This window comes from Ascidia mentula, chromosome 1, assembly GCF_947561715.1.
Source record: "Ascidia mentula chromosome 1, kaAscMent1.1, whole genome shotgun sequence".
In the NCBI taxonomy this organism is placed as follows: Eukaryota; Metazoa; Chordata; class Ascidiacea; order Phlebobranchia; family Ascidiidae; genus Ascidia; species Ascidia mentula.
In genome coordinates this window covers 6,525,660-6,537,271 of record NC_138566.1, presented here as the reverse complement: position 1 = coordinate 6,537,271, position 11,612 = coordinate 6,525,660, and the positions used below count along the sequence as shown (strand labels likewise).

Here is an 11,612-nt window from a genome sequence, read left to right as displayed (position 1 = left end):
AATTGTGACGTAATCAAGACACTGACCAAGTTGTGCTTGCTTAGTAAAAGACCATGCGTAAAAAAATGACTGCAAGATTTTCAACAAAACCTAAAACTAGTTCGCCTCGACAGCCAACTTGCGGTTGGGGACCCATGTATCAAACCCCCCACTACTGCCCAGCCGAGCTTTTTTTCGCTTCCCAATTTCGAGACAGGTGGTTTTTGCACAGAATACTAGTGACTTCCCTACAAGCAAAATGCAACTCTTTTAGAAATGAATCTCCGGCAATGCTAATGCCAAGGAAAACAGGTATCTGTTGGTAACATAACTTGCGCGTATGGCGTCTTGTGGATAAAATACAAACGTTAATTTTAGAGAGTTCTGTTAAATACTGTGCAGCATTTTGTTTACAACTAACGATATCCAAGTGTAAACAAACGTGTTTTATAAAATTCATTCGGGGCCTTTTGACTCCTACTGACAGACAAACAGATTGAACAACAACTTTAACCCCGTAGAGAGATTTCTCTATGAAACACAACGCTTGATTAATTGAGAGAAATTCATTCAAAACTTGTTTACTTATTAAAGAGCAAAATAGAGAGGCAAAGTGTCGCAATCAACAAGCTATCATACCAGATAGAAACTCTACCCAAAGTCATCAGAAACTCGTCAGCGACAGCGGGGATGACGTCACAGTTATGCCGCCGATCCCTGCAGGCGTCAAAGTCAAGAAAAGGAATGCAGAAAGCGGCAGGTCTGTTCCCGACTTTAGGGCTGGTCTTAACCAGGCCTAATATTGGGGACCATTTTGGAAGAATAAAGACACAAGGCGTGAATTATTTGAGGTGTCCTTCAAGTGCTTTTTCGTTGTGGGTACTTATTACGCGATATAAGTTTTATTTGAAACTTTTAGTTTTTTAATCAAAATTATGTGAGGTTATAAGTTTCATAAAATGCTGTTTTTGGACTAAATTGTTTGTTAGAAATGTCACTAGTAAGTTGGCAAATTATAAAATACAACACAGCCTATGTTACCAGCATCTGGATTGGTAGTTCTAACCTCACTCGAATTTAAGTGTCACACATCTACTTGTCTGGGAAAAGTGCTTTTTATCCAGCTGACTTTACGATCGATATGTGATAGCTGAGAATAAGCTTTCACAGAATGGCGATCCCGCTTTTTCATGCGACAACATGCGTTGTTCTTACTTTATGATTCTCCTTGACTAGGCGCAAATTTGAGTGACCGCATGCGTTGTTCGCTAATAAACTTGTACAAAGCTGCTACGTGGAGAAAAATTCATTGTGGACTAGTTGAGTGACAAAACGTTAGGCCAGATTCTCTATTGTCTTAGTATTTGCTTTAACTGTAAATCAAACATACATGTGTACCATAAGCGATTTTTTCCGTTCTTGATTAAAGATTCTTTATCGTAACCGATGCTGCCCACTTGTGGCGAAATATATTTTCCCACTAACGAAGTGAATATATGCAGATCTCTCTCAGGAATATCAGTCGATACCCCTTAAACATACCGCGTGGCTCCAGGTAACCGACAAAACCCTCGAAACATGATCAGAAATTTTCAGCTTCTTTCATTGGTTTATTGCAATGTGCAACATTAAAATTGCGTGTCAGATACGCCCACAAAGAGCAAGCGATAATAGTACATTTCAAAAGTTCACACCGACTAGCTGGCAATGTAACGTAAATTTAATCCACATTGAGCAACATGTTTAAAAGTACGCTGGAGACAGATTCTCGCATAAAAACAGTAAAAGGCAGCAAGACAAAATAAAATGCACTTGTTACTGATTTTCAGCAGCGAAGGCAACTTGGCAATAAAAAATAGTGCAAGTAACAACACATTTGACGGGTAGTATCTCAGCATTTCTGGCTCATCTGGCTGATCTGCAAGTAGCCATACAAACATCTTCCATTATATTATTTGTCAAGATTGAAAGAAACAGAAAATTTTAATTCATTTGCATATAATAGATAACAATTTGTTACCAGGGTTTCTAATTCCGATTAAAGTAAAAATTCAAAAAAGTCAGACTGCACTTTGTAAAGGTCGAACGAATTGCTCCAGTGAAAGTCTTTGGTTCCCCGTTCGTGGTCCACACATACAACCCCTATTCTGTATAAATCCATTCTGGTTCACCGCTACCTCCACCAATCCCCATTATCTCCCTCGCCTTCCTGGCCAGATTGTCTTGGAACTGGTAACGTTTTTTCGTATTTTTCCTTGTGGAATTCCATCCACACGAAAGAGGCAACGAATACGAGAGCGTACGCCACAGCGCACGACACGCAAAGACCAACGTAGCTAAAACGCAATCCAGGATTGTTGTACAAGAGACAAGAAGACTTTCCCAGGCACTTGCTGCTCCAGTAGATGCAGCTCTTGTCCAGTATAAGTCCGAACCAGATTGGTCCTGGTATGTATCCTAAATAGCAGAAACATTAATATGTAAGCGTACCAAGTTATGGTGTTCAAGGCTCGTAGGACCTGCTTTAAACCATTGCTTGCTTATTGCCTTTATTTGAACCGCATAAAGATGAATAGGTATGGTGTGGCTACTCAAAGACACGTTCGTTCGCTAACCATTCTGTCGACAACAGCCAAAGTCCAAGCGGGCCAATAGCAATGCACACACAAGAGGCGCAATTGAGCAAATACACAGAAAACACGTAACGTAAGTTAGGTGCAATGCAAAGTGACATAACAATTTTTAGAAGTATCGTTAAGCTCACAAATGGTATGTATGTTACCATAATTTTAGTGTTACTTTTTCATTATTCCAAATAAATCTTTCTGCGTCATCATTATATTTGCCATTTTTCTTACCTAGAACTCTCGACAAAAAAGCCATTAGACCGATTCCGAGTGCCTTGTCTCTCGATTCCAAAACGCGCAGCAAAACGACGTATACAGGTGCTTGACAAAATGTAAGAGCCATGACCCCGAGACCGGCCATAACCATGAAAGCCGCCAGCATTCCACTACATTGATACGACCGACACGCACCATTGACTGCTGAGTGATGGTCGTCAGCGATGCATGAACAATTTCTGTACTCCTGTGGCAACATAGTTTATGTTGGACTTAATTGAAGTGATTTTGCTTAGCTTGTAAGTGTTTTTGTAAAATCGTGAGATTGTAGAAGGCGCTGGGCCAGGTTTAGTCAGGTAAATAGGTTCAAGAATATAAGAATCCTTGCTGTGTCTTTGTTTTTTTTACTCGTTTTATTGAAGCAGTATACAAACAAACTACATGGCCACTTAAGTATTTTACAACCATAGGCGCACTTAATATGTGACCTAACCAGCAGGAAAAGGAAAATCAAAACGTACAGGTTCGCTAAATACTTGAATTTGAAGTAAATTGCGGTAGACGCCATAGATGGAGCAAATTCTTATCTAAACAAACTGCATTCCCACATATACACTCAAAAGTTAACGAGAGAATCGTTGTAATGATAGGCAAAAAGGAGCAACCAATAAACCTACTGTTATCTTCTTGAATGGGTTTTGCTGTTGGGTTTGAATCAATGTAGTGCAACCTGCATAGCACGGGGAAATGTAGTTCGTTCGATCCGAACCACAAACGATGAGAAACTGTCCTTTCGTACAACGGCAGTCGGCATTGCAATGACTGGTCAGATTCGTTGAATTTGAAAAACTTGAAAATAAATTCACAATTACACAAAGTTATATTTTATCAGAAGCCAGTCTATTTGGGTATTTTCACAGTAGTAATTCGAAATCCTATTGTTATTTGTCTGATTCCTCAATGAGAACAAAGCGTCTCACTTCATTACGCAAGTGTAGACCACAATTATCAGAAACATTATAATTATCTTTAATATGTTTTCAGGTTAAACAAATTAACCAAATTTCATTACGTAAAACAAGTTGCAATGATTTTCACCTGTATGGCACAGTGAGGCCAGCAATTTTTTGGTTATCGCATCCAAAAGCAAAGAGAAAAAACATAAACCCACAACCTATTGTAGACATAGTCACAGTGTAGATGAGTGTCTGGCGAATATCAAAGTTGTATCGCTTCATGATGTAACCACCACCAAATGTCCCGAGAATTCCAAGTGGTATGCAAATGCCACCTAGCGGAATACAAAACGAAGCAAGTCAACCACTTGCGGCGATATAGAGTAAACCAAATTGAAAACAAAAAGCAGCGGTAAATGTTAATAGGAAAGTGCCACGTAATCTTTATGCCTACTGAGACACGCAGTAAAAACAAATTTCTATCAAGAGTTTTCTACATGTTCGTCCACGAAGTTAGTCTACAAAAAGAATCTTTTTGAATGAAACAAATGGAAAAAATATTTCTGTAAATTTGTCGTTTCAAAGATCAAGATCATTGCACACAATTTGGTTCTTTGTAATACCCAATTATGTCGCCGAAAACAAATATCAATCGCTTTAATTCAATGTAATATTGTATTCCTTATCAACATTCACGTGTCTGGCATGGTTTCAAAGAGTTCTGTTCGATCCACAGCAATATCTGCCATGTACTCCAGGCACATCTCACCTATCAGCATATCCGATGAACTCCTCATAACGCTGAAGGTACGTTGAAGGTAAGTCGAACCGAAAGTGGAAACTCCGGACACCAGGTTGGCCATTGCGATGTACGATACCATGGCTGTCACCACTAATGGTGTTGCAAGTGTCCTTTTCACGGCGCACGTCATTTCTTAATGAAAAAGTTAAAATTGGCAGAAGGTTTATAGCTTGTGGTGTGTGCATTTGTTTTTTAAGGTAGCTTAGTACAATTTGCTGTGGTTGTGATTTTGGTAAACTTAGAATTGAAGAAGCAATATTTTTTTGTGGATAAGAACACGACGGAAAGTCTGAGCTAAGTAGAGTTTATTTTTCAAGGTCTAATCTCCACGTAATAATCTTCACCCCAAAACACCATATACTATGCACTATAACAAATATTATCGATACAATTGCATGCCGAAATATGGACAGAGTTAAAAGTTACCTGCAAGCTGTGAGAGAACTTGGACCGGAGGAGAGTCGTCGCACTCTTGCAGGCGCCGCGAGCCGACGCACCCAGTCACGCTGCTCGTTTCTGATTGGGAGAGGGTGCTTTCAACTTCCAGTGCTGCGCTCGCCTCCACCATCGACTGTGTGCGTGACTACAGAAATAAGAAAAAGGGTTTTTCAAAAAGGGCCAGATTTTACGTTATTTGCGAAACCTTTTCGCACGGGCAGTAAAAACGACCGCTACTGAAATGATACAGTGTGGGGAATCCCCATCGACATCTGAGCAATCGCATGATTAAAAAAAAAATTCTCAATATACCGTAACTTAGTGCTTTGACTCGCTTTTTCGCACAATTTTGTTATTATACGCCAACAGCTTTGCGTTTAGTGCCATCAAATTTATCACCCCAACCGCAACAAGATAAACGACCACCTATTGCACGTTGGAAAGACCCGAGGTAACCTTTAACGGGATCACGTGAACACTGCGGCACATGATTGGTGGATCTGCTGATCACCCCATGTTGCAATGCTAGTTTAGTCACGTATACACGGCTATCGTATAATGGCTTTAAGTTTATACTTTTATTGACCCCACTTACCACAAAATAGTAAAACTTAAAAAAAGGGGTTTTGGAAACAATATTTCTATATTTTGCACACCTATGAAGAAAAATAGTAATTTCCTCGGGACAAAAATCGCTTTAAACCTATTTTCAATATTAATTCACTGTCTACAAGCATGATTTTTATAATAAAAAAAAAGTTTCGGTTGCTTTAGAGGGAATCCAAACCGTAAATAATTAATATAAAAAAGATATCATAGAGGTCAAAAACTAAAGAAACGCAATTAAAAAAAATAATGTCAAACATTCTATAGTTTCTATACATCCAATTAACAGAGGTTCGAACAAAATCACTCCGTTTTGTGTAAAACTACGTTACATTGTAACACGCCCCGCTATTAATCAAATTGTACAAGTTTCCGGAGATTCACACGCAACGTATTACCTGTCTGTTATCATCATTAATCATAAACCGTAATCGCCACACACCAAAACAGTGCAACTGAATTGTACGAGTATGCTGGTGGCTTTATGTGAAACTTATTTTCGTATAGTCCACAAATCCACACACGTATGACTGATTTCATTCTAAAACTATAGAATTTCGAGATAATTTTAAGTGCTAACGCGCCTACAAGTTTATGGTTCGCAGGTCACGAAATATTACATTATATTTGCGCAGTCATCCGATGATTTGTGCTGGCTTAAACCCTGCATAGAAATGCTGTGGCACTGCGAAAAAGATGTTCATGGTTTATTTACCCAAAAAAGATATTTATTGCGTTAAGTCAAAGCAACCTTTAAATCAGGCCTTTTTTGATGCGAAATTCTAAATCAATTGGAGGAATTTTAGCTCGGGTGCCCAAAAAAAGCTAAAAATTGATTTTGTTTTGGTGCAAAGAAGGAGCGAATCAGAGGGAAAAGGTTTCCTACCATCGCTCTTCTCTCAAGGAGAACTTCAATCTCGGCAAGCTCCGCCAATTTCTGACCCGACACTGGAAGTGATTCCGGATAAAAAGCGAACGGGAAGAGAAGGAGAACAAGCAGGAGGGCGGCGACTAAGTATCCTGTGGAAGAAAGAAATCGTGAATTTGGGCGAACGTTTGTTGGAAACGCCTTGGTTTAATTACGGTAGAGAGGAACTGTAACATGAGCAAAATTGCGTTTAAAATGAACTGAAATCACGAACATACACCGTATATACTGATACTGTTTAACAGTAACCGTAAAGCGTAATTTTTGTTGTTGAGAAGTTTACATACATTCGGTATCGTTTCATAGAAAACAAATTTGCTTGAAAACAGATGCTATAAGTAATCGCATGTCGCAAGAAAGTCCCTCACCAACATACCGCCATTCTGCTGCTTTGACTTGTAATTTCTCCCTAAATCTTAGGAGCAGCGCAACGGGATGCGATTACGCAGCTTCTGGCTATTGTCAACTACCGTCATAATTTCGAACGCCCCGAGGTTGCTTTCCGCCGTAAGGCGACGTTATGACCACTGATGTTTCGTAGTTTGAAAAATGCGCAATTACTTCATATTATTGAAGGGAAAGAAATGCATTATTCATTGAATGTGAAAAACCGCATTATTTCTTTACAATTGTGTGACCTTACCCTTCACAAAACCAGAAATGCACAACGATCTTAAAAGTGATAATGCACACGACCAAGATGTTTTTATTCAACCACTACGTCTTGTAGATATGTTATATTTCTTTCTGCTCCAAATCGGTATCACCGTTATAACGGTATCGCTTAGTTGAAAAAATACTATAGTATCGCTTAGTTGAAGGAAATTCACGTTTGTAATTGGGCGATTCCAATCTATTCAGCTAAATAGTAAGTGCTGAAAAATGATCCAACGCGGAACATGACTGGAAGTGCAAACAAGGAAATGATTTCCACAAACTTTTGATATATGTGTTGCCGAAATGGGAAGCGCTCACGCAGGCTTTGAAAACCCTTCACGCTTTATTAACAAACTGCTGAATTGCGAAAGTCATTTGTGTGTTTTTGTTTAGTAAAAACGAAAAACTTCCAATCATTAACGATCTCATATGAATCTGAATGTTACACAAGTAGAAGAACGAAATTCGGAACTCCCATTTTTTAACAAACGACTGCCATCATAATTTAATTAAACAAGTACTATAAAATGTAAAATAACTTAAGACGTTTGCAGGCGCTCGTAAATATTCTAAGCTGTAATCTTACCGAGCCACCAAGCACCAATCCAAGCTGGATTACTTGGTTCCACGTCCTGAGGATTGTTTAACGTAACGTATATCGACGACATGAGGCTTCCCGTAAGAAACCCGAACACAGGACCAGTGAGCGTCGTACCGATGAAGATACCTTCAAAATGCAAATACACGCATGACTTTACTGGATTATATTAAGTTACTGTCGCAATCTGAACAAAAAAAAGCTATTTCGAAGTAAGAAACAGCATTTTTTGTTGGTATTTACTTCCGAACAAGCAAATTAGTGCAAACAATTTCACGGAGATTTATAGGAGACAGATCCAGTTAATATTTTATAAAACAACATGAAATCAATACGATTATTTACTAAGAGTTGTTGCCAACACTTGCATAAGATATGCTTGCATAAGAAAATAAAACTTGTTAATCAGATTCCCAAATTCATATTTAATTACTCAAGAATTGTTGGTCCAGTCAGGCTGGCGAGTCGGTAATTATTACGATTATTTATTCATAAATCTTCTGCTGCCAGTCATTGAAATTTACATACAATTTGCTTTATTTTCGTGCCGAAAGGACAGTGTTTCGGGAAATCCAAAGTTTTAAGAAAGATTTTTCGTATTCTTACCCAAGTAAATCGGTATCTTTCGCAAAACCACGTGATCGTCGATATAGGAGACACCCAGTGGCCAAAGTGGAGCGGAACCGCATCCGATCAACGCATGACCTGGGTTCAAAGACCAAATGATTATTTGACCAACGCGAAGAGAAGGAAGTGGAGTTTCTAACAGTATTGTCTTGACTTTGTCGGTTGAGCATAATGGTTGTGGCGATAAGTAATATAGGCACATGGGGACTCAACCGTGAAGAAAATAATGCCACTTTACGCATTTCCACTTGCGACATAATTCAGAGTAAACTCCGTATATCGTGTCCACCTATTAATACCAATGTTTGGGCCAATGCAGTAAATTGCGGAACAAAGTCAATAGGCTGTTGATAGTGTATTATTTTGGTAATGTTTTCATTATGGGAATATTAATCACTGTGTCGCGCCGTCCAATCAATTTGATGAAATATGTTATCAATATGACCACGGTTTTCTTTTTTTGTTTATACTTAGCCGCTGGGTTTTACGAACAAATGGCAAAATACTGCGTCCCATGACCACATTCGTATTATCGCCTGGATAAATAGTGATATGTATCAATAAGACAAACTATTCCCAAGAGTATCATTCAGACGTTTCGGTAACTCAGAAGTTCTCAAACTGTGACTAAAATTTGTAACATGCAAATCGCCCGGAACAGCTTATAGCTGGTGCATCGCATTTACCGCGCATCTTTTCAAATGCGCAGAGCGGGCTGCAAATGTTAGTGTTAAGCAGATACCTCACATCACAAGATACTGTGAGATAGTTCGGAGCGCCAACAGTTTACACTAATCCCAACCACAGGCGTATTTCAGCATCAATTACCTAGGATAAGCAGCACCGCAGGGTTGTACGTTGTCCCGTTGGCGTTGCAGGGTAAGCTCGGGGAAGCGGACATCACGTCGGTCTGAAATCCGTTCACGGGCACGGATGACGAATGCGCGGTCGCCGCACTGTGGTTCCATAAGCCGTTGGAACGGGCAGGCACGCATATATCCGTGCTGGTTGTATTGGCAATCTTCGGAACTGGCAGCAAAAAGTGGGGTAGGACGCAGCAGCCAAGCCCAATAATCATCAGAAAAACGCCGACGGCTATAATGCGCGGTCGGTTGAACTGGCTGCCGAAAAACGAAACAGGGATAATGACGACCATATTCCCAATCTGGTAGCTGCTGGGTATAAACGAGGCCATGGTGTTTGGAATGCGGAAACGTTTGGAAATGTAATTAAGTACACTGTCTGTGTACGTTAGAGTGAGGAGGTTCATCAGCTGAAAGCAAGTCAGAAAGACGAGGAACATGTTGATGGTGTAACACGACGTGGGCATCGGGGCGATGGAAGACACCGTGCGCGCGCGTCCACGTTCGGATATTGGCTCCTGATGTGGCAGCGGGTTTGGTGTCACCAATGTTACTCCTTCTCTTCGTTCTTGAAACTGTTCAGTGCTGTAATAATTCGGGGGGCTCTCATCGGGCCGATTCGGTAACAGCGGGGCGGCGCCTTCCTGCTGTGACATGGTAGTGAATGATATTCAAGTTTACTTTATCTCAAGCAATAACATGTCCCCGCGTAGCAGTCATCCTGAACAAAAACAAAACAACAATATTGTCTTAAGGCGTGGTAACAAAAACGTTTCCATAACCCCTTCGATATAGACAGCCAATAAATTTGCATGCGAGTCGAAAATAGTCGATCAACGTACACTGCAGTGAAGCCGCTTCCTGTTTTTTTTGTATCACAATAATATCATATAGACCAGTGTTTCTCAACCGGTGGTACGCGAAGGCATTTTAGGTGGTACGCGAGCACCTTTCCTTATTTATCGGATATAGTTCGAATTGAAAAAACCGTAAGTGATCCCAAAATGTTTGTTACTTCATCCCCTATCTTACTTTGTAATACTGAAATAGGTGGTACGCGTCGAAATTGTTTACCTCTAAGTGGTACGCAAGCACAAAAAGGTTGGGAATCACTGATATAGACCAACACAGAGGCTACGACTGAATTTCAAAACACCAGAAGTTGCTGTTGTCTTGTATCCAAAAGTTATTTCATGTTTTGTTTGAAAAGCGTTTGTGCGTGAGGTTTGCTTGTTAGCACATCTTGCCATAGATGTCTCAATTGCGCCACAAATGTACTGCAATGCAGCGATGACAAGTAAGTGTGAAACACATCGTATATGCATTGGTGTGCGTGTTATATGAAAGTTATTCGCGTGGTGCATCTGCCTAGACGTTTTACAAACCTTTGTTATGATATTACAAAGACAATGCCTGTCACATAATTACACATTCTCATTTCCTTTGTAATTCCTTCATCGCTGTTCTCATATTATTGTCATATTGTTTTCAACTTCTGTTTACACACATTGGTGCATGCAAATCTTATAGTCATGCGAGTCGTAAAGCAAACGTCAACAGGGCTGCTAAACCTTCCAACAACACAAAGCATGCAGAACACAAGAACGAAGTTTGCGCATGGCAACTGGCATTTAAAGAGCCTAAAAACGGACAGGAATTACGACGCTCGCCCGACGAAGTGCGCTTCCTGCATTGAAGTAACAACAGTTGGCACAGACTGAAAAGCAGATAAATTTAGCACCGAGTCTTTCCAAAGCAAAGTTGTGTAATTGATCCGATCAAAGCATATGCTCGGTGCGAGTCATTCCTCCATTGTGCTAAAAGTGTACAAACAGAATCAAGAACGTGAAAGCACAACAAATTTTGTCCTTCGGTTAATCTCTGGCAACTAATGATTGTTTTCTGTCAGATTTTATTAACTTTATAGTAACCGTATGCTTGGGACTGGCTAGATTGTCTGTAAACGACCACTTGAACTCAAATTTTACAGCTTCCTGGCACCAAGGCGATAAAGTACATCGCAAGTAGCCTATAAGAAGTGTTTGCAAACCCTAACTTGTTCAGACACCAGCCAACAAGCAGTTTAACATCTCATTTCCCTCTGGCACATCTTTTTAAATACAACTATCAGCTGTTCTTTCGCCAAGCATTGTTTACATCAGTCGACTTATTACCTAATAAACGTGCTCAACGCGACTGGTTGCTATTCAATAGTCAGCAGCACGTGCAGCTTGCGTGGCTCGTCTGCTGACGGTACAGCGGGACTTTGCGCGACATTCGACCAAGAGGAAATTATTGCGTGATCAATCAGCAGC

The 11,612-nt window shown here is 40.1% G+C and overlaps 1 protein-coding gene across 1 annotated transcript; it reads right to left on the bottom strand.

The window, feature by feature from the left end:
* Positions 1-1,618: 1,618 nt before the first annotated feature.
* On the bottom strand, positions 1,619-10,012 carry LOC145902840 (solute carrier organic anion transporter family member 2A1-like). Its single transcript, XM_082990939.1, has 10 exons — positions 9,263-10,012; positions 8,414-8,512; positions 7,796-7,936; positions 6,511-6,644; positions 5,007-5,163; positions 4,548-4,712; positions 3,921-4,113; positions 3,500-3,671; positions 2,838-3,069; positions 1,619-2,436 (listed from the first exon to the last, which is right to left on the bottom strand). Exons 1-10 carry the CDS (start codon positions 9,951-9,953, stop codon positions 2,153-2,155), a joined length of 2,268 nt encoding a protein of 755 aa, XP_082847065.1. The 5' UTR covers positions 9,954-10,012; the 3' UTR covers positions 1,619-2,152.
* Positions 10,013-11,612: the final 1,600 nt, after the last annotated feature.

Coding starts and splice junctions, on each gene's coding strand:
- LOC145902840 (XM_082990939.1), bottom strand. CDS start 9,953: ATGTCACAGCAGGAAGGCGCCGCCCCGCTGTTACCGAATCGGCCCGAT. Junction 8,513..9,262: donor TGCGGTGCTGCTTATCCTAG/GTAATTGATGCT, acceptor CTTTGAACCCAG/GTCATGCGTTGATCGGATGC. Junction 4,713..5,006: donor AGTTCTCTCACAGCTTGCAG/GTAACTTTTAAC, acceptor TTTTTCATTAAG/AAATGACGTGCGCCGTGAAA.